General features: G+C 45.4%; 1 protein-coding gene across 8 annotated transcripts in view; it reads left to right on the forward strand.

Annotated features, from left to right (window-relative positions):
* The first annotated feature begins 4,169 nt into the window (after window positions 1–4,169).
* The window catches only part of PRDM10 (PR/SET domain 10), a 36,964-nt gene continuing 13,753 nt past the window's right edge, over window positions 4,170–27,380 (forward strand). For 2 of the 8 annotated variants that reach the window (XM_042831876.1, XM_042831877.1), the window contains exons 1-10: window positions 10,273–12,791; window positions 14,802–14,966; window positions 16,361–16,420; window positions 18,842–18,961; window positions 19,879–20,086; window positions 20,436–20,677; window positions 21,635–21,838; window positions 23,750–23,822; window positions 24,268–24,385; window positions 25,263–25,392. In XM_042831876.1, the coding sequence (XP_042687810.1) occupies window positions 12,723–12,791; window positions 14,802–14,966; window positions 16,361–16,420; window positions 18,842–18,961; window positions 19,879–20,086; window positions 20,436–20,677; window positions 21,635–21,838; window positions 23,750–23,822; window positions 24,268–24,385; window positions 25,263–25,392 (1,389 nt within the window). In that variant the 5' untranslated portion in view covers window positions 10,273–12,722. The other 6 variants (XM_042831871.1, XM_042831870.1, XM_042831869.1 and 3 more) reach the window with 6 other exon arrangements.

Raw genomic sequence — 27,380 nt, forward strand, 5'->3', positions numbered from 1 at the left:
AAGAATTATCCTTATTTGTCCTCAGTGCCACTTTGTTGTCTCCCAGCAAAGGTTGCAAGAGTGAAAGTGCCAGCTTCAGCTGAGAGGAAACCTGCTCAGGTGCTGCACTGCTCAGTCTGTGATGCTCAGCAGCTGGGGGCCCTTCTGCCTCCCACACCCATGGAAGGATCTGAAGTCCTCATTTCTGACCATGTAAGGAAGAGTAACCGCTCGACTGATATTTCTGTCGTGATCCATATTGAAGTGATTAGTGGGTTTTCCCCAGGCACAGTGCTTATTTCTGCTGGTTGTCAAAAAGCCTGCATAAATAGTACGAGTACCTAGATTATCAGAGGGGTATTAATGCTTCTGTGGAGGCATTAAACACAACTTAGCCACTTTGCCCATCTGGTCGTCTTTCATAGCTGGAAGTAGCAGGGCTGGCTCTGAGGGATCCCCCTCCCAGCAGAGGTGGCTCAGACTGCCTCCATCACCTCATCACCCCCTTTGAAAAACAGCTGTCAGAAGGATGTGTTTTAATAAATCCAGGGCTGGACAAGGGGAAATACTCTGGGAAAGTGAAGTCCTTCAGATCTTTCACAGTTCTTTAAAGACTCTGTTGTGATGCCTAGATATGGTGTTAATTCTAAGAGATAATATTTGACTTTTATTTCTGCTCAGCTTCTAGCAGACTCAGAAATATCAAAAAGCATCATTAATAGTTTTGAGTCATCCCAGGCTGCTTAATGGGGAGGGAAGGAAAATAGCCTTTGGTTACTTAGCAGTTGGCACAGAGTTATCTGCTGCCAATGAGAGTGCATCAACAGAACCAGACACAGGGCAGGGGCGACACAGGGACCAGAGCAAAGCATCAGCAGGGCCGGGTTCTGTCCCCATTGTAGGGCTGCTCAGGAAGGAGGACATAGGGATCCATTACCAGCAATCCCAGGTGAAGGGGCTGACCTGGATTTGAAGCTGAGCTCGATCTGCACAGTGCAGATTTCTGGGAAATGCTCCAATAATTAAAAAAGTGAAGAACGACTCTGCTGCATTGGTGTTCTGTGCGTGACGTGGCCTGCATGCGCTGCTGCTGTGCCTGTGGGATCTGCTGAACTCAGATCTGGAGTCCCTGCCAGAGGCAGCAGGCAGGCACTGCCATAGGAACAGCTGTGTTCTTCCTTACTGCTGTGTTGGCAGCTCCATCCCAATTCCTGTATCCAGCATGGCTTTGTTACATAGGTCCTCATGGTGAACTGAAAAGCTTCCTTTTCCTAGGAGTTAGTGCACATTTCTGTGAAGTGCACAGGAAAGCCCATTCTGGAGCACGTGAATTGTTTTGTAATTCACTTTTCTGCCTATGTTCATTAAATGTTGGGGAATGAATGACATTATTGTGGGTGCAGAGCAGCTGAAGGTAGCTGAACCGAATGCATGTGATGAAATGCTTTCTTTAATGGTACAAATTGAATTTACCTCTTAAGTCAAAGCAATCTGGAGATTATTAGGTAGATGCTGCTAGAACAGCCCAGCTTGTTTGGTGGAACTTTTCCGTGCTGAACGCAAAGGATAATTTGGCTTATTTAAAAGAAACTTTTTTCTGGAGGGAATGACAACAGGAGCACTTTGTTACACTTGTATGTTCTATTTGTATGTCTTGCATGAGGCAATCTTAATTACCTTTATTATGGCTTGCTCTAAATCAGTAAACTCATATCGTTACCTTCACCATGTTTCATATTCTCCAAGCAGAATGCAAAGTAATCACATTTCGGCTGCATTATAATTCAGAAGGTTCTAACAAACATTTTCTCCATCTTCTAGATTGGTATTTTAAATCAGCCTTGTGTGAGGGAAGTTCAGTGGGTGCTACAATGCACAGCCCAATTCCACACAGTTTAATTTGCAAGTCTGGATGCGAGTGCCTACTTATCATGCACAGATGTAGACAGGAGAGGTCAGTGGGGCCATCAGTCATGGCCTGCTTACATAACTCAGATGAGTTTACAGCACTCGAGCATTTTTCTTCATCTCTTTTTAATTTACATGCCTCTCAGAATGGGAGAATGTCACACAAAAATCAAATAACCTCAACAAAACGGGCAACCAAGAGGTGTGGGCTGAAGGAAAGCTTCAGAAAAGCTTTGCAAGAGGTCTGGAGGGAGATGGGGGGTTGCTGAGCATCTTTAGGGAGAAGTGGCCCAGGAAGCAGGTGGTTTGCCTTCTATGGCAAAAACTTGTGATGGTGCCTTTACTTGGCAAAAGGGATGGATGGGGGTGTTTGGGAGAGCAACTCGGGTCAGGCAGATGTTGGTGAGTAGATGAGATGGAGCTGCTGTGCTCTTCCAGCCGGAGGGAGGAGAGCACAGCCCTCACTGGGAGGAGCTGAGTGCACGCAGTGCTGTGTCCCCTTGCAGTGGCCGTGGGGATGACAAAGCAGGGAAGGCAGGAGGACAGCGTGCACAGCTGAGCAGCGTGCAAACGAGGTGGTGCAGAGATGGAGATGCAGACCTGATGGCCTGTGAGATGAGAGAAAGGATTCAGTGCAGGGTTACGGTGCTGTTCCAGACAACACAGGTGAATAGGGAAATTACTGGGACTACCTGTGAAGACTAGAAATAAATCAACCTAATGTGAAGGTTTTTCTCGCTCTGACAGTGTGAGGCCATTAGGAAAACAAAGAATGAATTAAATGTGGGAAATACAATGGGCATTACATCAGATTCCAGATACGGCAGATGATGAATCGGAGCAGCACGCCTTCTCTGCATCTGGCAGCTTGTTATGTCCTCTAAATGCCTGCCCTGTATCGGCCTTTCTAAGCTAAGGGAAGAAAATACCCATGAAGAACTTTCAGAACGTGACCCATGTACCAGGAAAGGACAGCCCTGAAGTCCTCCTACACTCTTCTGTGCTCAACTGCACAACCACAGGGTTGCATGGAAACACAACACAATAGCATGCTTGTATGCAAGTCAGTGCTGAAATGCTAGGGAGACTCATAGGAATCCCAAATAAAATAGGACAACTTGAAAATCTTTGTTTTTTTCTTTCTAAAATGAGTACAGATAGCTGTTGAGGAATATGGGGAATAAAGCAATTTTATTTGGTCTCATGTATTTCCTTGTGCTATTTGTTATCCCAGCATTTCAGCATGGTGTAATGAAATTGAGACTGGTTTTTATAGGATAAAGGGAGAAATTGACTCTATAAGTACAAGGAACTGCCCAGAGGACTTGAGCAGAGAAAAAGGTATAAGGAAATTGGGTAAGAAATTCAGCTCACTTCAGTTCCAAACATGTTTCTTGTGTAACAATTCAAGTCACTGAGTGTGAGTTAGAGAATTTGTATCTGATTTTTTCTTTTTAACTTGGTTGCTCATGGAAGGGACGTGTCAGTGCAATAGGGGCTGCTTTCTGTGCCCCAGTATAAAGGGCTGCAGTGGGGACTGTAGAGAAGTGGCTTGCACTGAGAGCTGAGCTTGCTGCAGTTCTCCAAGGGCAGAGGATGAAGACAAGCAGCAGAACCTGCCCTCCCCTGGTATGGGCTCACTGGGCCACAACAGGCCAGGTTTGTGTGTGTGCTTGTGCATAAACCGTGTGTGGAGCAATCTGGATTAAACTGAAGGATGCTCACTCATATCATCTTATTTAGGAAGTCTCTCCTAAGCCACTAGCTCACACAGTTTGCTGAGTGCATGCTAATGGAGAACAGGGACTGAGCAAAGCTGTATTTTTGCACGCTGCCATAACACAAACACCTCCTGAAGAAGAGCTGCAACAGGAGGAAGGCGATGAACCCCACCGCTGTGACCCGTTAGCTGAATTCCCCAGAGCGGTCAATCAGCGCGGCTCCTCCCCACCGCCAGAGGGCGCTCCGCCCTCCCTCGCCCTCCCAGCAGGGGGCGCTGCTCGCCTCCCCCAGTAGTGGGCGGAGCGCCGCGATAAGAAGAGAGCTCGGATTGGCGGGAAGGACCTCTGCGGAGCGGTGCGGAGATGAGAGCGGCGCGTTGATTGGCGGCGGGCACCCGGGGGGAGGGGGAGCGGTGAAGGCTTGGGCAGCGGTTCCCCCCCCCCCCCGTGGGTGGGCCCCCTCCTCCCCCCCCATTTGCTCCCCGACCCCCACACTTGGCCTGCCCCAGAGTCTTTTCTCGACGACTTTTGTGCCTCATCTTCGCGGGCGGAGGCGTTTCAGCCAATCAGCGCGCGCCGCCGCTGACTGTTGCCAGGCAGATTATGGTAATGAGGTCCGGGCGGCCGCCCCCCCCCCCCGCTCTGCAGCTACCATTGTGAGGTGAGGACAGGTGGGGGGGTTTGGGGCCGCAGCGGGGCCGGCGGCGGAGGCCGGGACGCGGCAACCGCACGGGACCCCCTCAGGTAACGCGATGGGACGGTCCGGGAGGGCAGCGCGGTGCGGGGCCGCCGCGGGGCCGCGCCGGGGGTTTCGGCCGCGTTGTTTTAGTCGCACCCAAGATGGCGCCCGGAGCTGGCGGCCGCTGAGCGCTGCGGCCGGGATAAACCGTTCGCTCCCGGGAGTGGGGGGGGGGGGGGAAAAAGGGCGCGGGGGTTCCCCCCCCCCCCCCCCCCAACCCCGCGGGAGAGGTACGGTCCGCTCCCCGCCCCAGCCGGGATCCCCCACCCGCCCGGCCGGAGGGAAAGGGGCTGCCCCCACCCCTGCCCCCCTCCCCGGATGGTACAGTCCGGACCCCGGCACCTCGCTACGGGCGGGGGGTGTGTATGTGTGTGTATGTGTGTGTGCGTGCGTGCTGCAGCCATCTTGTTCCCCCCCAGTGCTGTGGGCGCTCAGCCCCCCGTTACGGCGGGCCGCTCGCTTTCCTCGGCCCGCTCTTTAGCCCGGCTCCCCTCCTTCAGGCAGCCGGGCCTTCCCATCTCCTCTCCTCTGCCCGCTCGGCGCGGCCTTTCGCCGGCAGCCCCTGCCCCTCTGCCCCACTTCCCCCCCCCCGGTGCCTCCCTCGGTGGTTGGTGCTGTGTGAGCGTCCGTCTTGGGGGGGGCGGCGGGGGTCAAACTGAGGAGAGCGGCGGCGGGAAGGGGCGCACCTGCCCCTACCTGATTGGCCGCGTGCCTCGCGCCCCCGTTTGCCATTGGCTTAGAGAGAGGAGGGGGCATTGCGCCCCACTCCTCGGATTGGCTGCGGTGGGGCGAGGAGAGTATATAAGGGACGGGTGGGGGCACCTGCGGGCTTCAGCTGCCCCTTTGCGGAGCGGCTCCTGTGGGGTGGCTGTAGGGTTGGTGGGAAGGGCTTGGCAACCCTCACCGCCATGTTGGAGGTACCAAGGTGGGCCTGGCCAAGGGCAGAGCGGGATCAGCCCCCTGTTTGTGGCTCCTGCCGTGTTGGGTGCTCTGCAGGATAGAACGAGGGCCACGTGTAGCTTCTGTGTGTGGGCTCTGATAGCTGCCCACGTGGTGCTCAGGTTGGTTTCTGTAGCAGTGTCGGTGGTTGCCTCAGCCAGATGAGCTCCTTCTTGTGGGCCGTGGGTTGGCTGTTACGTGTGACTGATTTATTTCTTTATGGGGCCTCTTGCTTTCAAGGTTTGTGGTGTTGAGTCGCTGGAATTGCTCCTGTGTTGCTCTGGCATTGAGGAAGTGTTAAACTATCGAGTGAAAATGGAAAAAATGAGGCCTTGGGTTTTTGTCTTGTAGACCATAAAAAGGCAGCTGACCCCATAAAGGATTCATTATCCTGCGTGAGAAACTTCATGTTGTTTGGAGGCTGCTCGTTGTGGATCCCTGGAAGGAGCCTTTCCAAAGCTTAAAAACCTCCTTCCCAGGTCTTTTGTTTTTGAACCTGACCTTCGCAGCCGAAGGACTGAAATGAATGGGCAGTGTTTGCTGTTTGGTTATCTGCACGCAATGCTTCCGTCACATTAGTGCTGTATTCATGGTCCTTAGGGGCTTTCAAAGGACGAGTGAGCTCGGTGCTGCCTATCCCTGTGAAAAGCATATCAATATTTCTATTTATGAGTTTTGATGGCGATGGAGACTATATTGAACTTTTTCTTCTATTACTTCTTTCAATGATCGAATTTTCTTCCTCTTGGCCAAGTCAGAAGATGAAATGCTTGTGAATCAACTGATTTTACAAGAGGGTTATTGGGCTCTTGTGTTGTGATAAAGTAGTTGGTGGTCCCAAGCCTTGTAACACCTTCATTTTTAGGAGCAGTAAGGAGGTGTATTTCTCAAGTTAGTCCTAACACGAATAACTTGTCTCCTGGAATGTGATGCTTTTTGGCACTTTGCTACGTGTGTTCTTCTCTTGTGTGTGAGCTTTGTGAGCTCTTGTGTGTGAGTTTGAAATGAAGACAGCTTTATTACCTTGGTGTGGGATGAGATATCGATGTGACTGTTGTTATCTGATGGAATAACTGGCTGCTTGCTCTTGACAAGAAGTTGGTGTGAGGAGCTTGCTCTCATCCTGCACCTCTCTTTGCTGTTAACCTGCATAGGAAATCCTTAGATGAGCTCTGTTAATTTGCTTTGTAGTAAGCAGCTACTTTCAGTGCGTTTCTGACCACCTGCAGTTGCTGTCAGCTGTGTAAACAAAATTGTAATTAATTTATAAGTGTAGCTCATTATGGAGGCTGACTTAACGTTGTGGATTTTGTTTTGGCTTAAAGGAGAGCTGAGCTGTTTGCCACTTGTACTTTTTGTGTCAGTGCACCATAGAAAGATAAGCGGCCTGATCTGTTAGGTCGGCACCTGCGTCGTTCAGGAGGCCTGGTTTGTTCTCAGTTTGTCCTCTTGCACTTCACACCAGCAGTCGATCTGCAGCAGGCGAGACTTGGGGCTGCTTCTTAATGTGCAGAGAAGAGGTTTTGTCATTTGAAAGTGGTGATTTAATGCAGAGGAGTGGGAGAGGGAGGAAAGAAGCAGCACAGTTTGCAGGAATGGGAGCAAATTGCAGCTTTAAGTGGTGGTGGCTTTGGGAGGAGGAATAGGAGACGAGGGAGGAGGAATGGAGCTGAGTGTGGTGGTGTGGTTTTCAGTTAAAAAGGTGCATTTGCAACAGTGTAGGCGCAGTTTGCTACAGATGCTTCTTGTTACTCTCGAGGAAGTGCCTTCTCTGCTTTGTTCCTTTATCATTCTTCTCTGTCGTTTATAAACCAAATCAATTAAGTAAATGAGGTCACTACCTGGAGCAGCTGAAGCCTGAGAATTGTGGTTTATGGCAGTGGCAGATGCTGAGGATATCACAAGGACCTGAGAACACAAAACATTTGAAAGAAGAAAATGACATGAAAAATATAATAACGTGTTCAGAAAGCTGAGGAGGCGGAAGAAATCAATTATAGGGGTGACTAAGAAGAACATGTGTAGAAACATAAATTTTAATCCTGTCTCTCTTCCTACTGAGAACAGGAAGGACAGAGACTGTGAGAAACACTTGGTCATACAAGAACTGAGGCTGCACAGAAATCTCATGTAGAGAGGGAGCTGCATCTCCAAGCAGGTCTGGAGCCAGGTCTGTGCAGCTCTCCTGTAGGACGTAAATCTGCCTTGGAATTCACTTGCAGTTCCAGATGATCTCCTGTGTTTTGTGGGATAAACAGGCCTGTAGCTACTTATGTGCTACTTCCAGAGCATAGCTGCACCATGCTGTCATGGTATTGTTTTGGAGCTTGGGCAGTGCCTTCAGTACATCACAAGAGCCCTTTCATTGGTGCAGCAGCAGAGGGCTTCTCTTGGAGATCTGAGAGGCCTCTTCCATCTCATTGTGCTGTGATGGATGTGGTGCAAGGATGCAGCTAGATCAATTCATTATGTGCAATTTGAGGAAAGAGTGAGTTGGTGTTTGGCTGAGTTGTTCTATTTATTATATGGCTAAATAAATTGAAGCCATTTTTCCTTTTGTGGAAATAAATAATCTCTGCTGTCCCAGCCCTGTGTATGATTTCTATTTCTAACTCGCCGATAAAGCATAAATATTGTGGCTATATATTACCTCCCCTGCTTATTAACGTGCAGACAATGCACAGGAGCTGAGCTCCTTGAAACAATGTGTGTTTTTGATGAATGAGGATGCAGAGGAAGAGCCAGCAGTCGTGACTCAGTAGTCAATGAGGTTGGAACCCCAGCCGTGCTGCTGCAGTGGAAGCACCTCCTTGCCAAGGAACCTCAGGAAATGCAGCAACTCTGCCTTCTAGGCAAGCTGGGGTAATTAACTTAAGTGTGGGATATAGCTTTTGCAGGCACGTGTGATGTTCCTTTTGAGTATCATAAATCACTTCCATATTAAAAGCTGGAGGAAGACCCCGTGGTCATAAAACCCCCTTTTGTAGCAATCTTGCTGTCCTTGCATATGGTTAACAGTGGGAAAGAGTGGTCAGTGAGCTCAGTACTTAAAGAATTAAGCTAATAGCCACTGCTGTTATTGCTGCAGGGAACTCCAGTCTATATGCGAGCCTCTTTTACACTAGGGAGTAAATCACATTAGCTTTTTTTATGTGCCATTATTGTAAAGTGGCTTCTCATCTGAGATACTGCAGTGGCTTTATGACTCCCTGAGAAGGAAAGCAGGTTTCTCCCTTTGCCCAGCTTTAATGTTCCCCCCTCGCTGCCATCTCAAAGAAGGGACAAGGATGGATGTTTGGCAGCTGCTGGCTCCGGTGCTTCCTCAGCAGAATGCTCTTAATTGAACTTGGAGAGCTCTCTGCAGATGAAGCCTCAGGAGTTTTTGTCTGTATCTCCTGCATGGCCCAATGGTTGAAGGAAAGTCTATTCCCTAACAGCAGCTGTGTGAAGAAAATACAGGTGCTGTTGATCCTTTTTATGACTTTCAGAGCTGAACTTCTCTTTGCAGCGCTGCGTGGTTTCACTTGTCAATTTCTGTCAGAAATCCTTGCATGTCAAACAAAAAGAGCAGCTGCTTTACCTCTTCTGAGCCCTTTTCTCAAAGCTCCATCCCATTTCCAGCTGATGGGGTCACAGGGGCACCTCAGGGTGCTGTGCTGCAGATGCTGAGGCCTCCTGCAGGTAGGCGGTGCTTTCATCAGCACTTGCCCTTTGGGGCTGGATGGCTGCTGCTGAGGACAGCAAGGCTGATGAGGACGTTGGTGTTGGTGGTGAATGAGGTGCTTTGCCCTGAGCAGAGTTCATCCAGAGCTGAACGTGGCGAATGGGGAAAGCTGCTGATTTAATGATATGGCTTCAGATGCTGCTGAGATGGGAGAGAGGGGTTACAGTGTATTGTAGAGGTCAGCAGGAGTTCTCAAGTAAGGTTTCCACGGAGATGAAGAGCAGATCAAACGCAAAGAGGCTTTCCATGCAGAGGAGAGGCATCACCATTAATGAGCATTCTGGATTGGATGAGGAAGAACTGAAGATGAAGGCCATAGGTCTGTGGCAGCTTCAGGTCTGCAGTGGGTGTTAAGAAAAGGAAGGTAAATATGAGCAGCATACTGAAATGAACCAGTTTCCTCCTGCACAGGTTATTGGTTTACCTGCACTTACCTGGTGAGGCAGGCAGCTGGGTGTTCTGGTGCATAGGTGTAGAGGAGGGTTCTGTTCCTGCTCTGTGTCTGCTGACTGCACTCCAGATCAGATGCTTAGCAGCTGTGCTGAGGTCCTGTAATGATATGAAGTCATGGAGCTGTGCTATCATGCCACATTTGCACTGCATCCTGTTTTAGCCTGAAGTCTCATGCTTCTGCTAGGAAACTAACAAAGCTTGCAGCTAGACCCTGTGAGAAAAGTGCTTTTCTTTACAGGCATCTCCCAAAGTGCTCTTGTTAGCAGGGTTAATGTGGGCCTAACGTGCTCATTGTGGTTCCTCTGCAGCTAATTTGATAGGAATAAAGTGCTGAGGCTGTATGTGCTGAGCTGGACGTCTGTTGCTTCCTTGTGCTGCGCGACATCTCTGCTGATTGAAACCCACAGGGGAATCATTAAAATCTTGAGGCGCTCTGGCTGTCAGTGTCACAGCTGTAATGATCTTTAATGGGGGATATGAGGAAGAAAATCAGGTCATGCAGGATTAATTAGGGAGCGTCCTATGTAGAAGGACGGGAACAAAGTTGGTGGTGTATTTCTGTGCTCGGTGTAGGGAAGGTTCCTCAGGTGCCTGTTGGTGTCGCTGTGAGTGACTTTGGTGGTAACAGAACTGATAAGAAGTCAGAGATGGAGCAGTGGTGTAGCATCCCAGAGGGGTGGATCCCAGCCCTTATTTTGTAGTACAGAAGCTCAACAGATCCTGCAGCTCGTGTTCTCTGGCTGCTATTGCTACACAACTGTCTGCATGTATCTCATTTCTCTGGGAAACACCCATAGGTAATGGCACCATTCATAGAAACCACACCACCGAGCCTCTGAATTGGCTCATCCTGGCTTTTTTCCCTAACATTTGAGATGTGTTAATTTTCAGAACTAGGATAAAACTTGAAATTTGTGTATGCTGCTTTCTTTTCCATCTTTTTACTTATTTTTTTTCTGGTAGATATGAATCTTCACGTCTAGTTTTATCTATTTAAAACCCTTGTGGAACTGTGAGTCTCCTTCCCACTCAAGCTGTAAGTTATCTGTGCCTAAAAGAGCTGCTGGAGTGAGTCAGCAGCTGCCCTCAGACCTCCAGTGTTTGTGGTGGGGAAACTCAGCCAGAGCTCCCACTTGTTGCACCGTGTGGAGCGAGCCATTTCCGTACCTTTCTCTTCATTTAATCCCTGATTAATTTAATTGCATTCTTCCTAACGATGTAATTCTATTATTGTTATTTTAAAGATCAAAACAACAAACTGTGAAACCTTTGCCACTTATTGTTGTGAGCAATTAAGTATTGGTTAATTGATTAAACTACTGGCTGTTGTTAGTCCAATGACCTGAGCTGGCTCTTGTTTCTGACTGCCATTGCTTAGCAAGGGCTGTTTGGGATGAACAGAGCTGCACAAAGTTGGCAGGCAGGCATTCAGTTTGATGTGCAGTTGTTCAGGCTGTTGTTCCATTAACACAGCCCTGTTCCTCGGTGGTTCTGCAATCACCAAAAGGTCTGAACCCAATGGAACGAGGCGTGGAGTTCAGTGGAAGTGGGTGGATTAGATAGGATTAATCCTGGGATTTTCTCCTTAATAACGCAGCGAGAAGCCTTGAGATAGCAGGATGAAAGTGTAAGGATGGATGTTTCCCACTATATCAGAGCTTATGTGAGCTGTAATAGATAAGTTATGTTTATTTGTAATCGAGCCATGTTTCAGCACTCTGAAGGCATGGCTGGGTGCTCACTGTCCACTGCTGCAGTTCTTTTTTGCCATATTAATGAGATCTCCTAGCTAAAGCATAGCATGCAGGTGCATCAATTTCTTTCCTTTTCGGTGCCTTTTCTGGATGCCTCATAATGAGCCACAAGAACAGAGATAGCATTTCTGTTCATTTATCCCAGGCCCTAATGCAGTGTGAGCCCAATAAGTGAGAGCTGTGTGTTGTAGTGTGTTGCTCAGCATGAGACAGCAAATGCTGGGCTCTGGCAATGCCCAGGAATAACTTGCCCAAACTCTGTGTACGTGGAAGTGATGCGATTTCTTCTTGAATTTATTTCCACCCCCCCATATTCTGTTCAGTGATGTTTCTGTGCTGTTGATTTCCACGTTCTGGCTGAGGCCAATGGTTCAGTCAGTGCTCAGGTCTGCAGAGCTTATTCATTCGTGGTGAAATCAGCAGAAGGCACAAAATGACTGCTTTTTTTCCTTATCTTTTTTTAGCTTGACGTTGAGGAGCCAACTGCTGGCATTTATGGGAATAAAATATGACTAAAACAATTTGCATTTAAAATGCAAATGAATGAAAGCATCAGCAAGGAGCCTTCTGCTTTCTTCGTGGTGCACAGACAGGGTGCTGGCGTTGGATCAGTCCAGGGAGGCACTGAGTATAAAGCAAAGCTAACTGGAGTAACTGAGAAACGAAATGGGCTCAGCCTCTTGCTAATTCCAGGGCTGTGGATATTTAGTGTGGCATTGGAGATGAAGAACTGGGAAGGTGCTGAACCACTGACTGAATCAATAGCCAGAGCCAAAAAACAAACCCTTCTGAGATTCCCAGTGGCAGATTGAGAGGCCTCAGTAAAATTGCAAGAGGTGAATAAAACATAGCTTGAGAGCAGTTTGTCAGGATCTTTGGACTTGCATCAATTGGAGTTTACGTTTCATTATTCTTATTCTAAAAGTTGCCTTTGTCACATTACCTGAATGCCAACTGCCCTTCTGTGTGAGGAGAAGGCTGTGTAAGTGTGAGGCCAGCAATGCATCTCTGAATGCATCCTTTCCTGTTAGAAGTTTAATGTTGATTTTGGGCACAGTTTATTGCTTTCTGACCTTGTGTGTGCCAGCAGGACCACGTGCAGAATGTTCTGCTGCACGCTTGTGGCTGAGGAGGGATGTGCAGGAGGAGTTCAGTACCCTTCCGTGTGATGGCTGAGTTCTTCCCAGCTCCTGTTAAGGAGAAAATAATTAGGCAACGTGCTTGAGAATGGAAGATGAGAATGCCTGTGTTCATTAAGCAAAGCCTGCTTTATTCTGCAGTGTGTTGCTGTAGTGCAGTAGCTGGTAGCTCCAGCTCCCTTCCATCACAACAAAAATGGGCTGTTACACGTGTGTTTTCATATCTGCATCTCCTTTCCTTCTAGCCATGTTACTGAAGATCCCCTTCTCTTCTGGGAGTAGAAGCACAGTGAAGAGATGAATCTATTCAGCCAGACATTCCTCCAGTAGTTATTTCCCATCGTGGAGCACCACGGCAGGGAGGAGATGGACTCGAAGGAAGAAAGTCCTCAGGTGTGGCCTGACTCTGCTGAGCAGGACCAGAATGCTGCTCAGGTGACTTCTGCCTTGGTTTCTGGTTCTGCTGGATTAGGCTCAGTGTAGTGGCTTTGCAAGCAAATGTTCCCATTCAGTTGGTTTTTGTTGTTTTTTTATTTTGAAACTATCTGGAAACTCAGCTTGTATTGGAGAGGAAATAGAAACATGCTTGTAGTGATTCCAGAAAGTGAGCTGTGCAGACCACAGCAGTGAGCACACAGGCATTTGAAATGTATGAAATGAAACCAACCAGTAGCAGTATGCATTCAGTGTCCAAAAATAAATATATACGGTTGTGGGAAAGCAAAAGGATTAATGAATATTAAGAAAATATGTGGTCTGTGGCAGCCCATTCTGTTGGCATCAATTGAATCAGCTGGAACTGTGGGTGGACTTTTTAGGAAAGTAATACGATTTTTTCCAGTCAGACATCTGGGTGGTGGGGAAGAGAGAAATGTTAATTGTCACTGACTAATGTGGTCAGATTCTGCTGTGTGCAGCCAGTCCCTCCATCCCTGAGACAGTGCAGCTGAGAATGTTTAGAAGACTGATTTATTTCTTTGAATATGTTATGAAGGGAGCACTGCATGTCATTTGAACCACAAGCCAAGGAATCGTGGCTTTTCTGGTAACCAGCTTTGAAATTTGCAAAGAAAAGCAGCCTTCAGTAACCCGTGTTCTGTGCAGTGGGATCACAGTGCTGCTGTTTGCACGTGGCAGTTAAAAGGTTTGATCAGTATTTGCAGAGCACTCCAAATGTGAAACACTGCATGCATTTTTACTGTAGTGTTTGCATAAGGATTTATTGTATGGAATCAGTGCTTGGCATCCCTGGGGAGTGCCAGGTGTCTTCTGAAACAAACTAAAGGGTGAAATGAAGTAAATAAAATTTGCAGATGTGGCCTTATTTTATGTGAAAACACAGTGATGGATGTGGATACCAAAGCTAGGTTTACTACTATTTTTCTGTGCACTGAAAATGGTTTTCAACATATGAAAGGTGTCAGCAGATAAGTATGTTGCTATTACCACTGGGCTTAGTAATTCTGGCTTATTTTAGGTGACGTTTAGTCAAAATAAATGTATTTGCATTTGAACTGCCCTGGAGGTAACTGTTCTAGTAGCCATTGGAGTCACTGCTTCGTGTTTGCAGTTGTTTCCCTGTTTAAACAGGTGAATTGCCTACTGATGCTGTGTCTGTGCTCCACAGAAGCAATCACAAACATACTGTTGCTGTCTTGTGATAGCTGCAATCCTATTTCTTGAAGCAATAATCAAAGTTAATAGATTCTGCTAGCCAGTTTATCAAACAGAAAAATTTCTTGCAACTATGGAACCAGCTGAAGTAATTATCATAAATCCAGAAAGCAAGATAGAAAATAAACAGTGCATGTAGTGGCAATGCTGAGGCACAGCCTGAAGCAGGGATGGAGCACCTGGTGGGAAGGCAGGGCCAGCACAGGGCAGCTCAGGTGCATGCAATGCACTGAGTGATGGAAGGGCTGCAGCCAGGATCCACCCCTTCCCAGCCCTCATTTAAGATTGGCACTGGAGGGGAGGGGATTCTGCTGGAGATCCCTATATACGTGGGGCTGTTGCATTTGAGCAAGTCCTCACTTGCTGCATGCTAGGACTTTGCTGTTCTGCTGTCATTGCTGCTGCTTCCATTGCATTTCTGTGTACCAATAAATCCCATATGAAAGTTCAAATCGACAGTTCAAAGTTCAAATCCAAATGTTTTCTCTTACAAATTTTCAAGAGGTGTTCCAAAACTTGTTTGAATGCATGCTGTGTACCAGTAAGGTCTTGAGTTAAAATGCAGGGTAAAACCTGGAACCAGTGGTATTTATTACATCCAGATTTCTATGCTGCTAGTGTAATTCAGATGAGTTTATAAACGTATCTATTATATGCTGAGGTTTCTGTTGTTTTCCTGACACCTGGTTCGATATTTGGGGCATAAAGTGGTGGGTGCCTCCACAACTGATACGTGCAGCCGTTTCAGTCCAGGGTCTGTTTTTCTTGCAGGTGCACTTTGTCCCAGAAGCAGGGACGGTGGCACAGATTGTGTACAGCGAGGAGCAGGAGCGTCCCTCCCAGCAGGTGGTGTACACAGCAGATGGCACCTCGTACACCTCCGTGGACACCTCGGAGCACACGCTGGTTTACATCCATCCCGTGGAAGCTACGCAGGCACGTGTGGTTCTGAGCCCACCCCTCCCTTATGGCATCTAGGAAATAAAACAGGCTTGTTTGAGATTAAAGCCAGCTGCCAGCGAGCGGTGTGACTGCAAAATAGCAGGCAGTAACTCCTAACACTTTTATCTGCCCCTTGCTGAACAGGGACTTCATGCTGTTCGTTTCGGTCTGATGTGCAAATGTGGTAATCAAAGGATGTTGAGGCTATGAATTATGAAATGCTTGTTATTTCACTAAAGGTGGACAGGGTGGTAATTAAATCAAAAGTGTTTTTGAAAATGCTTAATAGTCTCTCCAGAAATTCTGCCTCTGCCTGTATTTGGTAAAAAGCTGAGAGATCTGTGTCTTCTGGAAGAGTCCTTGTTTGCGCAGTGCAGTTTTAATTATTAATTGTAACAATAACAGCCTTGCCTTTTTGCAGAGGATCCTGGTGACTTCAATCTAATTTTGTAATCTCTCTTCACAGAAGTTGTTGATTGCATAGGCCTCAGTTATTTTTCTTCATAATTATATGGAATATCAAAGCTTTTTTTTCCCCTCTGACAGAGCGTGTTTATATGGAGTTAATATAGCATGCATCTGTACCTCTGCATGGATAGACTTTAAAAATCCAACAAACAAACCCACGTAGACATGCTTCATCAGGGTGCTTTATGTTCTTGGACAGAACAGAGCAATATTGCTGCTAAGGGCCTGTATGTGACACTGCCAGCAGCACTGGCGTAGGCTTCTGTGGCATGATCTTGTCTCTTGTGCAGTTTTCAGCCATATAAAAAGCAGTTCCTATGTGGTGGGCTGTTCTGAGATAAGATACCAAGAGGATATCTCCCAGGAAGCTAATGACCAAGTGAATATGCAGCTCTCTGAATGTTATCACTTTGTCTAAATTAAAAAATGCACTATAGTAATGAGACATTATCTTGCAAAAAGCACCAAGGGAATTCTTCCCATCTCGTGCTTCAGTTTGCTGGAGCCAGACTGCTGTGTGCTCGGGTGTTTCAAATGTTGGCCAAGCAGGCAGGCAAGCTGCTGTCAGTGCTTAATGTTCTTCTGAGTTTTGCTCTTCTGGTGTAGCAGCTCTCCCAGCAGAGCTGTTCTTGAGGACTAGCATATGAATATTGGAGTTGTCGTGTCTTCTATTAAATGAAGGCAGACATCCTCACCCTACCAAATTCATGTGTAGGATGTGCTCACATCCACGTGCTCTCTTTTGAAGAGCTCTCTTTTGAACACGGAGGAAGAAAAATGAGTCTGCTGTGTTAACAGGCATGTTGAAAGCCAGCAAAGCAGTTGTTCTTACGGGGATTGCATTTTGGTGACAGAGCGATGCTTGCGTTGGGAATGATCAACACAAGGCCAGTTTGATAAACCTTTTTCACTTTGTCTAGACTCTGTTTACAGATCCATCCCAAGTGGCTTATGTCCAGCAGGATGCCACCACGCAGCAGGTAAGAAGAGATCGTTTTCTTTGGGCTTCAAATTATAAGGAACATCAGTGACAGAGCATAAAGAGCTTACTCTGAATTAGCAAGATGACAACCTTCAGTCGCTTACCATCTTCCCAGTGATGGTGAACAAAAAGCAGGTGTTGGTGAGAGACTGTTATCTTGGCCCTTCTGTGCATCAGTGTCAATAAAAAGCATGAATTTATTTTTTAATACATGTTCAACACCAATACAAATTTACTGTCCCAGATATCATGAAAAATCTTTCAACAGTATTGCTTGAAGTCAGTCAGCAGGCTGATACATCTGGCTTTATGTTAATGTCATTCTGCAATGACTGAGTTAGAAATTGTCCCCATACAGACTGATCAAAATACCTAGAAGCCCCTAAAAGCTTTCAGGGGGTAGAGATTGGTTTTGAGCCAAGCTCTCAATCTACCAGAAACTTCCCTGGAAAATAAGCATGGAACTTGAAGGAACTCAGTTGTTGGTTTATTTCTTTTTGAGGGATTTCCCTGGGTTGACATGCTTGTCTGTAGGAAGTGGTCTGGGAATAGAAATGCCCCTGGAATGGCACTGGTGTGTTAGATGTGAATTATCACCATATTGCTAATGCTATCATTACAGTGTGTATTGGCTGTCTTAGTGGAGAGTTGAATGTGCATTGAAAATAAAGCTGCTTGTTTAAAGGAGACCTAAACTGAGACACAGACTGGAAACTCTGAATGCCACAGAGCTGTGAGCTGCTTTTTTTGCTTGTCTTTTGAAGGTGTCATTTTGAATATTTTTGCCATATTAGTTTTGCTCCAGCAGAAAGCCAAAAAATTCTATTTGATCACCTCAAAGCTTATTCAGCAAGCTTTCCCAGTAAATATATGATGAAAGTGGGGGGATGGAATACTTACCTGCAGTGCAGGTGACTCTGACAGTAGGCTGTGAGCTGCTGCTCTAGTATGTGGAGCACCAAGGGCATCAGAAGTTCTTGTCTGTGTGTCTTCAGGCTGCCCTCCTTTCTCAGGCTGGCAGCAGTCCCAGCAGAACAATCTCATTATGGCAGTTATTACCTTTGCAGGTGTTTTTACATCAGCATTTCATGTAGGACATCCCTGAACAAAGGCATCTTTGTCTTTGGGAAGTTTTACTTAAAGAAAAAAAAAAATCTTTAAAATTTCCTTTTAAAATAATGCCTGTATTTGCATTGCCTGGAACTTACATGGAAATGAAAATTAGAGATGTTTGAGGTGTGATTAGCAGTGAGGAGTGCTAATATGTGGTGCAAACAGACGTGAGGTTGTATGAGCCTCTGGATGCTGGCACTGCTGAACAAGGATGCTGTTCTGTTGCCCCTTGGCATCCTCCATGGCAGCACTGTGCAGTTCAGCTGTGATCCTGGAGGTTTCTTGTTTGCTTTCATGCACTTCCCTGAAGTCTTTTTATTCTTTTTTTCCTGTAGGTTTATAAGCAGTTTCATAAATTACTTTTAATACATCTTTAAGCTAGATTTGAAGTTTTAAAACTATCTGCTTATGTTATGAATTTTCTTGTGTGCTCCTTTAGTGCTGGCATACTTCACTGTTCTCAGTTCTATCTGATATTTATTGTGCAGTCTGTAGTGGGGCAGAGGCTTTAATTTTAGCATCAAAGCTGTTTAACAGTCAGAGACATGAACTTGCAGCCACATAATGTCAACTGTGGAGAAGGATGGAAAGTCATGCAGTGTGCTGGCACGAGTGGCTGCATAGATAAGCAGAGCACCAAAGACAGGAGAGGTGATTCTTGAGAGTTCAGTTCTGCTTTATCACAGAATGAATGGGAACAGTGTGTGATAATGTGTTAATTTTCCTGTTGCTACACTAAGATATGGTATAAAATTGAACAAAAAATGTATGGTGTGGCCAAATAATGTAATAAAATTGTTGGAGTTCTCTCATCTTTGAGTGCTTGAACCTCCAACAAGGTCAGTACACCTCTTTGTGTTGTTATAATGTGTCTTGTTTACTTAAGAAGAAGGAATACAGATGAAATCAGGAGATGATTCTTCATTTTATTTTTCAATGGAGAAGGAGGAAAGTAAATTTGGAAATGGAAGAGACAAAGACCATAGTTGAGTGGTTTGCCAAGAGCTGAATGAAGAGCTCATCACGCTTGGCTTTCGCCTCTTTGAAGCCCAGGCTGGGTAACGCTTCTGCTTAAAGGAGTGGGACATGGGCTGAGAAGCTTTTCAGTTTGGGTTTTGTCTTTTCCTGTTGTCTCTGGATTTTTTAGGCTTTGTGCAAGTCTGTCATCCATACCAAAAACGTCATTGAAATGCTGCAGATTTTGACCTAGAGTCGGACTCCAGGGAGCTTTGCATGCAGGGCTCTGCCCGTGTACAAGTGAAAAATGGAAATGATGCAGTGCTAAAATGAGTGCCTATAATTTTAGGTAACTGTGCTCTTGCCTGCTGCTGCTCAGAGCATGAATCCCACCAACCTGTCTGTGCTCGGCAGCGTTGCTGAATCCCCCCAGCAAATGGCTCTGGAGCAGGGTCAACAAGCAGATAGAGTAAGTTGCCAGGCACCCTTTTCTTTTGAATGCAAAAGTACACTGATTTCATTGTCTCAGGTGATGAACTGTGTCTGAGTGATATGGGAGGAGATGCAGAAAACCCTAGCACAGATTTGTCCTGTCTTCATCTCACTGTGGAATGTGTTATTTTCTCGAGAGAGAGATCATATCTGATACACAGAGAAACCTCATCTGAGGGTTGTTTTGTTTTGAGCAAGCACCTTAAGATCCTTGCTTTGAGAAACAAAGTTAACAGTAGTTGTAACTCTGACTGTCACATAGGACCAACATCCTCTGGGTGTCCTTGCCAATCTCTTGACAGCTTTACTGTGTTTGGTGTTTCTTGTTCCCTACCTGAGAAACCTGTGTAGCAGATGGATATTCAGTGCACTGCATGTTGGTTAAAATGTAGGGGAAGTCAAGGAAAAAAATCTTTAAAATAGTGAGGGAATAAAATAGTCTTGGTGTGATCTCCTCCCTCATTGACTTTTTTTACACATGTGTTCTGGGGATTGTTTTCATCTGATTGTATGATAGGAGAAAAAAAATGTACTGAAGTTCAGGGTTTGACAGTTTGTACAAAACAAGTTGAAATACAGCTTTAGGCTCTGTGTAACTTCCAGAGAGCTTGGACTCCATTGCTGAAACTTTTCATGAACATCCAGACCTTCTGACTTCAGCTTTTTCTTCCTTGAAGTCAGGCCTTGCCAGAGCTGTCCTGAGTGACTGTCAGCAGCAGGGATTTCAAGCATCACTCAGCATTCATGTATTGTGTAGCATCACTTTCCTTCTTCCTTTCCCTTACCAGAGAAAGCAGAAAGGGTAGGCTAGCAGGAGCCCTCATTGCTTGTTTTTGTAAGAGTGTTTTTCCTTGTGAACCAGTTGTGATTGCTTTCTGTGAATTCTGTCTTCAGGCATCGTTACCGGTGCATAACCAGGTGTTGCCTCCTATGGAGGCAGTGGATGGTTCTGACCCTCTGGCACCGCTGCAGAATCAGATGGAAAGGATGGAAACAAAAGAGGAAGACGACGAGGACGAAGAAGATGATGAAGATGGGGAAGACACTGACATGGATGAATGGGATCCTGATCCACCTCGACCGTTTGATCCCAATGATCTGTGTAAGCATGTGAAGTAGTATGTAGCTTTTCAGCTGCCCTTTCTTTTGCTTTCACCAGGCCTCTACTAGATGGAGTCAAAGATCTCTCATATTTTTAGCAGTAATAACTGAAGCCCTTTATATCCAGAAATGTATGCTCATGTTGGGCTTTGTCACGTAGAAGGCAAAGTGAGATAGTTCTTCATTTTGTGGGAGGCCACCCTCCCTAATCTTTTAAAAGACAGGCAGACTATTGGAATGAACATTCCTGTATCTGAGACGAAGATGCTCAGAGTGATAAGGCTGTCTCTTCTGAGCTGGTGTGTGAGTGTCTGTCTGACAGTCATGTCCTCTCTGACTTTGTGTTGTAGGGTGTGAAGAGTGTAATAATGCACATCCCTCCGTGTGTCCAAAACATGGACCTTTGCATCCGATCCCAAACCGGCCTGTGCTGACCAAGGCAAGAGCCAGCCTCCCCTTGGTGCTCTACATAGACAGGTTTCTGGGAGGAGTCTTCTCCAAAAGGCGTATCCCCAAACGCACACAGTTTGGACCTGTCGAAGGACCCCTGGTTAGACAAACTGAGCTCAAAGACTGCTATATCCATTTGAAGGTAAGGGTGTGCGAGAGGAGAGGAATTTATATTTGAACTCTGATTTTTGTGAATTTGAATCAGTGGCTGCGACTTGATCAACTGCTTCACTGGACGTGGGCCTGTGTTGCTTCATTTCTGAATGTAACTCAGAAATATGCAGCTTGCTTTGGCTTCAAATCTGTCCTTTTATCAAGGAGGCAGTAATCATGATGAATATTCTAACATTGTGGTGTTACGATGTATAGGACTTCAAGTATGCAATGCTGTGAATCACTGTCATGTAGGCAGAAGCAACGTGTAGACATAAAAATAGTCTGAGGATGTTTTGCAGCCCTTATTTTGCATCATGCTGTAACTTATTTTGTTTTTTCTTCCTTTCCCTTCTTCCTCCCCCAGGATGTAGGGGAGAGGAGAGATTTTTCTCTCCCGTTCTCCTTGCCAAGTCTATTGGCACAAGATAAACTGGGTTTCACTAATTTCTATTTCTTGTTTACTGGCTTGATCATAGGAGTTACTGTAGTATTTGCTTGATGTATGGTCCACAGTCTTAACAGCAGTGGTCAGTGTCTGACTAGGAGTACAGACAGGTTCAGTAACAGATTCAGAAGGTCATTTGAAGAAGTGGGTTTTGTTTTTTTTAACAGCTTGAGGCACTGAGAGGCCTGAAAGAGAAGAAGTGGGTGTGCTAGTTAGAAACATCAAGCAACATCTGCTGTGTCTGCTGCTGAAAGTTCAGCTTCTTGTGCCTCAGTCACAGCTGTACATCACATACTGTGCCTGACTCTAATCACTACCTGTGTCTAAGTATTTTCTTGTGTACTGCTTGTTCTTGGATCCCCATTGGCAAAGAGATCAGCTATGTGCTCGTTGCTTTTCTGATGTAAATGTTGTGTAGTCACAGTAGACTTTGTTTAGAAATTGGAATTCTTTCAAATCTGCTGCAAGAAAGTCATGTGTAACTGATTCTTATTACAGGTGTCTCTTGATAAAGGTGACAGAAAAGACAGAGATTTACAAGAGGACCTGTGGTTTGAACTTTCTAGTGAGGCTCTTTGTAACTGGATGATGTTTGTGCGTCCAGCTCAAAACCACTTGGAGCAGAACCTGGTTGCTTATCAGTATGGCCACCACATTTATTACACAACCATTAAAAACGTGGAGCCCAAACAGGAGCTCAAGGTATGGCATTGCTCGTATTTGTGTGCTTACAGTTTCTGCTGATGGAATCAATTTCAATTGCTACCTAATAAGCACATCTCCAAGAGCCAGAAATGATTGCTGTAAATAATTGGAGCATTTTTTAGGGCTTTTTCCTGTGATAAAGCACATGGTGGCCTGAATCAAATGTCACTGAACTCAGCAGTCAGCCACTTACGGGTTTTAAATGAGTTTGGCTGAGACATAAAATGAGGAAGCTTAAAATTAGAGCATGTAAATGATTTGCTTGTCACTGTCATGCTTTACACTGCATATATTTTGCTGATGCAATCTAATTTTTATTACAGTAGTCTTATTCTTTTTAGTTCTGGATGCCCTTTCCAGTTAGTCCTATGTGCCTTTGACATGTTTTCTGGTGCTTAAGTGAATGTGGTCTTTCACTTTACCTGGCTTTCCTGGAACTTTTGAAACTTTGCATGTGGAAAGTGATAAAGGATGTTGTGACTGCTCTGTGAGTGACTTTTTGTTCCCTCTAAAAATGTATTGATTACTTTGAGCTCAAAGCAGCATGGCTGGCTGAGACAGCCTTCCTTCTTAACATCATCTGGGGAACTGAGGAGGTGACAAGGGAAAAGCTAGTGTCAGCAAATGGTTTGTTCTTCAGAGCATTCTTGTTGCACATGAGTTCTTACAGTTTAACAGAAGGAAGTTGGAAACACACTTAGCTAAACCAAAAGCCTGCTTATACGCTTGTTGCTGATTTTTAAGAGCAGAAACTTTTTCCTTCCCTGGAATCAGGTTTTAATTTGTTTAAACCAAATCACTGGGAACCTTATTAATCTATTCTAAATGTATCCAAACTGCATTTTTCAACTGGTCTAAAATCAATTTGAAATCAGGCTTCAATTAGATCTGTACAGACCTCCTTGTGAAAGCACCATTTTTCTTCATGTGTCAGTAGTGTCTATAGGGGTAAAACCTTTGGGGTAATTGACAGCAAATTACCTAGCCTGTACAGTGTTTTCTTTGCCAAGTGAGCATCAGTATGAATGTGTGGGAACTTGAGCACTGCATGACAGGTGAGTTGTCTGGGGGCTCCAGGTTTCTTCCTTTGTCCAGCTAGTTAGATGCCTACCAGGTAACATGTACATGCTGAGCAAGTCTCCCAAGGTCTTAGAAATGCTGCTCATGGCACTGCTACAGAAACACCTGTGACTCAGTCAAAACTTGCCCAGGTTTTTCATGCTGGAAATCCATTCATGCCTTATTTAAGAACATCTTTTAAAATTGAGCCTTTTTAAGTAAACAGCAAGATGAAAAGTGACACAAGAATTTTGAGCTAAATTTAAGCATCTGATTCTAGGTTCTGGTAAACTTGGCCATTCACGTGGCTCTGTGCTGAAGGTTTCCTAAATCACTTTAAAAGTGAACCCAGCAGGCTGCAGCCTGGCAGCCCTTTGTTCTGGGAAGCAGGACCATCTTGCTTGACTTCTGCTTCTAAAAACACTTTTACTTGTGTCTCTGCGTGCTGTGCTGCCTGTTGTCTGTGTAAAGACATGGGAAATCCCTGCAGTTAAGAACTCTTCCTTTTGGTACAACTGCCCTCCCAAATAACAGTGCTGTGCAGTCAGATCTGCAGAGGTGAATTTCCTTTTCTTTCGAATAGTGGTAGCCAGGTGTGAGATTCACATTTGTATGAGGAGGCTGTACCTTGACACTACGTGGACGTGCTTTCTAAGCTAAGCTCTTCTATTCATCCATGGAGGTAAATTAAGCTCAACAGCTTTATTAGCAGGGATGAAAGGAGAAGAAGGAATTAGGGTCGAGGTGAATAAAGTAAGCGTATTGCATAGAAAACATTTTTCAAATGAATTCCTCTTGGTTCTTTTCCATGTAAGGAAGCATTATGTTCCCTTGTATTTCCCACTCAAGGTGTGGTACGCTGCCTCTTACGCAGAGTTTGTGAACCAGAAGATCCATGACATATCTGAGGAGGAACGCAAGGGTAACTTGGGCTTTTCTGCCTTCTGTTTGTGCAGTGTGATGCTGGTTGGGTGACAAACTTAGTTTTGAGTATGGGGCCTATAAGCTGCTGGAAAGAAGTGTTTCTGTAGTTGAGAAATGAATCTGTATGCTCCTGCTTCAGGTTGAAGAGACTTCTGTTGACCACACCTAGCCACACAATGCTGTAGGTGCTCTTTTGGGTACCTAATTCATGTGAATTTTCCCCAGTGACCTTCTTGTCTTTCTACAAGGAGCTGCAGTTGTGTCACAGGGCAGAGGGGATTGCTAAAAGCAATGTTGAGTGGGGCTGCACTGGGTGTTCTGCAGTCTGTCTCCACTTGAGTGGAGAAATACAGCCCAGGATAGAAGTGCTTGGGGAAAAAAAAATGAGGCATTTAATTGATAGTGTCTGAAATGCTGCTACTGACCTTTCCAATGGAACACAGTTCTCAGAGAGCAAGAGAAGAACTGGCCATGTTACGAATGCAACCGTCGTTTCATGAGCTCCGAGCAGCTTCAGCAGCACCTCAACTCCCATGATGAGAAGCTGGACTTCTTCAGCAGGTACTGAAAGCTTTAGCTTTGTCCCTGTATAATGTTGTTGCTCTTCAAGGTTTGCAGAGTTAATATCTGCAGGTATTAGTAACCAACTTGGGTATTCAGGAGAGAATGGCTCAGCACCACGAAGGTGAAAATACAGCACCAGAAAGCTGACCTGGTTAAGAGGCTTTGCCACAGAAGGAACTGAAGGAAAATAGATCCTTCAGGGAAGCTGGTGAAGTTTTTTTTTGTTTTGTTTTAAACAATGACTTAAACTGCAATATTTTTGTATGGCAGAAGTGAAATGCTGATCCTTTTCTGTGTATCCAGATACAGAGCTCAAAGAATGAGGCATCCTGTGCTTTGCCTCTCCACTGAGGTGGAAAGATAGTTATCCTGACCTATTATAAACTCAATCTAGAACCATCCTTCAGGGAACAGTAGACATTGGTGCCTTGTTGTTCCTGAAATTTGTTAAGTGGCTGCTTTTTTTTTTTTGTTTTGACACAGAGTTGTTCCCTTCAGTTTACAGTGTCTGAGTGCTTTTTTGGGGAGGGATGTTATGGCTTCAGGCTTTAAATTGGATTGCTGGTGCAGTTACTTCCCAGCACTCTGTACCCTGGGATGCCAGAAGAAGAGTTGCCATGGCTGAGCACTTGTTGGAAGCCAGTAGTCCTCTCAGTCCCAAAATGATCAGTGTAAATTATAATGTGTTCTGTACTGTGATTTCTCAGAGTGCAGCATAAGAGCTCTGGTTGGTACCTGCTTATGGTTTTTGGTGACAGAGTTTCTTCAGATTTTGTTCTTCATTGCAGGCTGTTGTACTAAGTAAGAATGCATTAAATGAGTGAAGATGCCAAATCCATCTCTTGTCTCTAACTTGAAGCGTTGTGCTCTGCAGAGCCAGAGGAAGAGGTCGTGGGCGAGGGAAAAGAAGGTTTGGACCAGGCAGGCGCCCGGGACGCCCTCCCAAATTCATGCGTATGGAAGTAACCATTGAAAATGGAGAGAAGTGTGAAGAAGGAACACAGGTATATTTGAGGGATGGGGAGGAGGAAAATAAGATACCACATGGGATGTAAATGTTGAACTGGAAGAATTTAGGGCATCAGTGTAAGCTGAAGGCTTGCTCCTGCTTTATACCCAAGTAAATTGTGATGTTTCTAGGTGTGAGTCTTTGCTGGGGGAGCATGTCACTTCTGTTCTATAAAGTCTGTAAAATTGCTTGCATTTCTGCAGCAACTTTAATCCCAAATCTTGTAGCAGTGAGATAGGCTATTGCAGCTGTTTAGCAGCATCACAGAAGTAATTTAGACAGTAAAACTGTAATGGGAATTTAGGTTCACATTTGTCCTTTCTGGAACATGAGGTCAGAGCCTGCTCTTATAACTGTTGCTGGTGGAATTAAATCAGGTAGAGCTGTGATTCTTTATGATGTTTTAATATTAACACAGGGTTCTTCTGTCGGCCTACTTACTGCAAAATTATTTTGCTTGTGGCTGTTAGTTATATTCTGCAGGAACCTAGTGTGATACATTGATATAAATTAAATGTTAATTCTGTCTAATGCTGACTGGGCATAGGGTTAACATAAGACCCTTTTATGATGGTGTCACAAGAAATCAGTGGCTCAGTTTTGTTGCTTGGCTGAAAGCTGATGTCTGGAGTGGTAATTTTCTTCTGGCATCTCACTTGGTCACAGTTCATTGCTGATTCAAAGGGAGGAAGGCATACATGGCCTCTGAACGCCTGCTACTTGCTTTCTGAGCATGCAGAACTGCCCTAAATTTTGCATTATATGCATACAGTTTGAGATGGTGCCACTCTCTTTGCAAATTGAGCCAGCAGCCAGCTCCAAGTCCCAGCTCTTCTCTTCAGAGAGTCAAGACTCACTGGGCACAATCCTGTGCTAATTTGTCTGAGTGGCTCTGGGCTGCTGGTGGCTCACATCCTCCCAGCCTGGGAGGATGGCCCAGATTTAGTTCACATGTGAAGTCAAGCAGGGAAGTGTCCCAGGTCTTTGGATGTCTGCCCACTGGCACAAGTTCATCTGCCTGAGAACTTGAGGCTTGAGGTGTCATGACCACGGTTCTATGACAGCATGTGTGAAAATTTGCCACCTAGGCCAGGATGGGACCTTTTGGATAGAATACTGATCTACTGAATCTGTCTGTCTGGTAAGCACTAATGGTTTATAACAGCTGCACTCCTGGCATCTTGCTGTTTTGGCTTTTTTTCCTCCCATGCCTCCATTTTTGTTTGAACAGTACCAGCCCTGAGCTGTTGCACTCTTGATGTTTTTCTTCATAGTTTGACCTTTTAAGTTCCTTAGTTATATAAGTTCCTTAGTTGCATTAGAAGTGATTACATGTAAGGATCTATTACATGTATCCTTATATGTAATAGATCCTCATTTTTCTCCTCATACTGGAGGTTTCTATCCAAAAGGAGTTACTGGACTTTATGAGGAAAACAAATGTGGATTGTAGCATATATTTCCTGTTCCCAACACCCTCCCTTTTCTTTTATAGTCATGCTAAAATGGAAGAGAATATCTTTGTGTGATAAATATAAGTAATATATGCAGCTGGGTAGATGAGAGTGCAGAACTTGGAAACTGGATGGTAAAACACACTGTGCACAGTGTAATGATCTCATTTATCACTCTTCAGTTCGTCATTCCAGCTAGTTCGCTAGAAAGGGGAGGCTGCATATCAATGCCTGATAATGATTTGAAGTGACAACAGTTTCAGTGAGACAGAGATTCCCTGCTTTTCCTGGAGGTCCGATCTGTGCTACAGACTTTGGTCTTAAAATTTCTTACAGGTCAGCCTAAATATCTTTGGTTCAAGCAGTGATGAGGTCTGTAGTGCAGAAGCTTGCTTGGCTGTTAACAGCTGGGTTATTTTGATCCTGTTTCCAGTCAGACGTGGATGATGTTATGGCAAAAAGTGTTACATTCTTGCAGTGCTGCTTCCTCAGTGCTCTGAATGTTGCTGCTGTAGGTGGAGAACTGCTG

Source organism: Centrocercus urophasianus, unplaced genomic scaffold (genome assembly GCF_019232065.1).
Source record: "Centrocercus urophasianus isolate 14NV4802_14NV808 unplaced genomic scaffold, USGS_Curo_1.0 seq_37, whole genome shotgun sequence".
Classification (NCBI taxonomy): domain Eukaryota; kingdom Metazoa; phylum Chordata; class Aves; order Galliformes; family Phasianidae; genus Centrocercus; species Centrocercus urophasianus.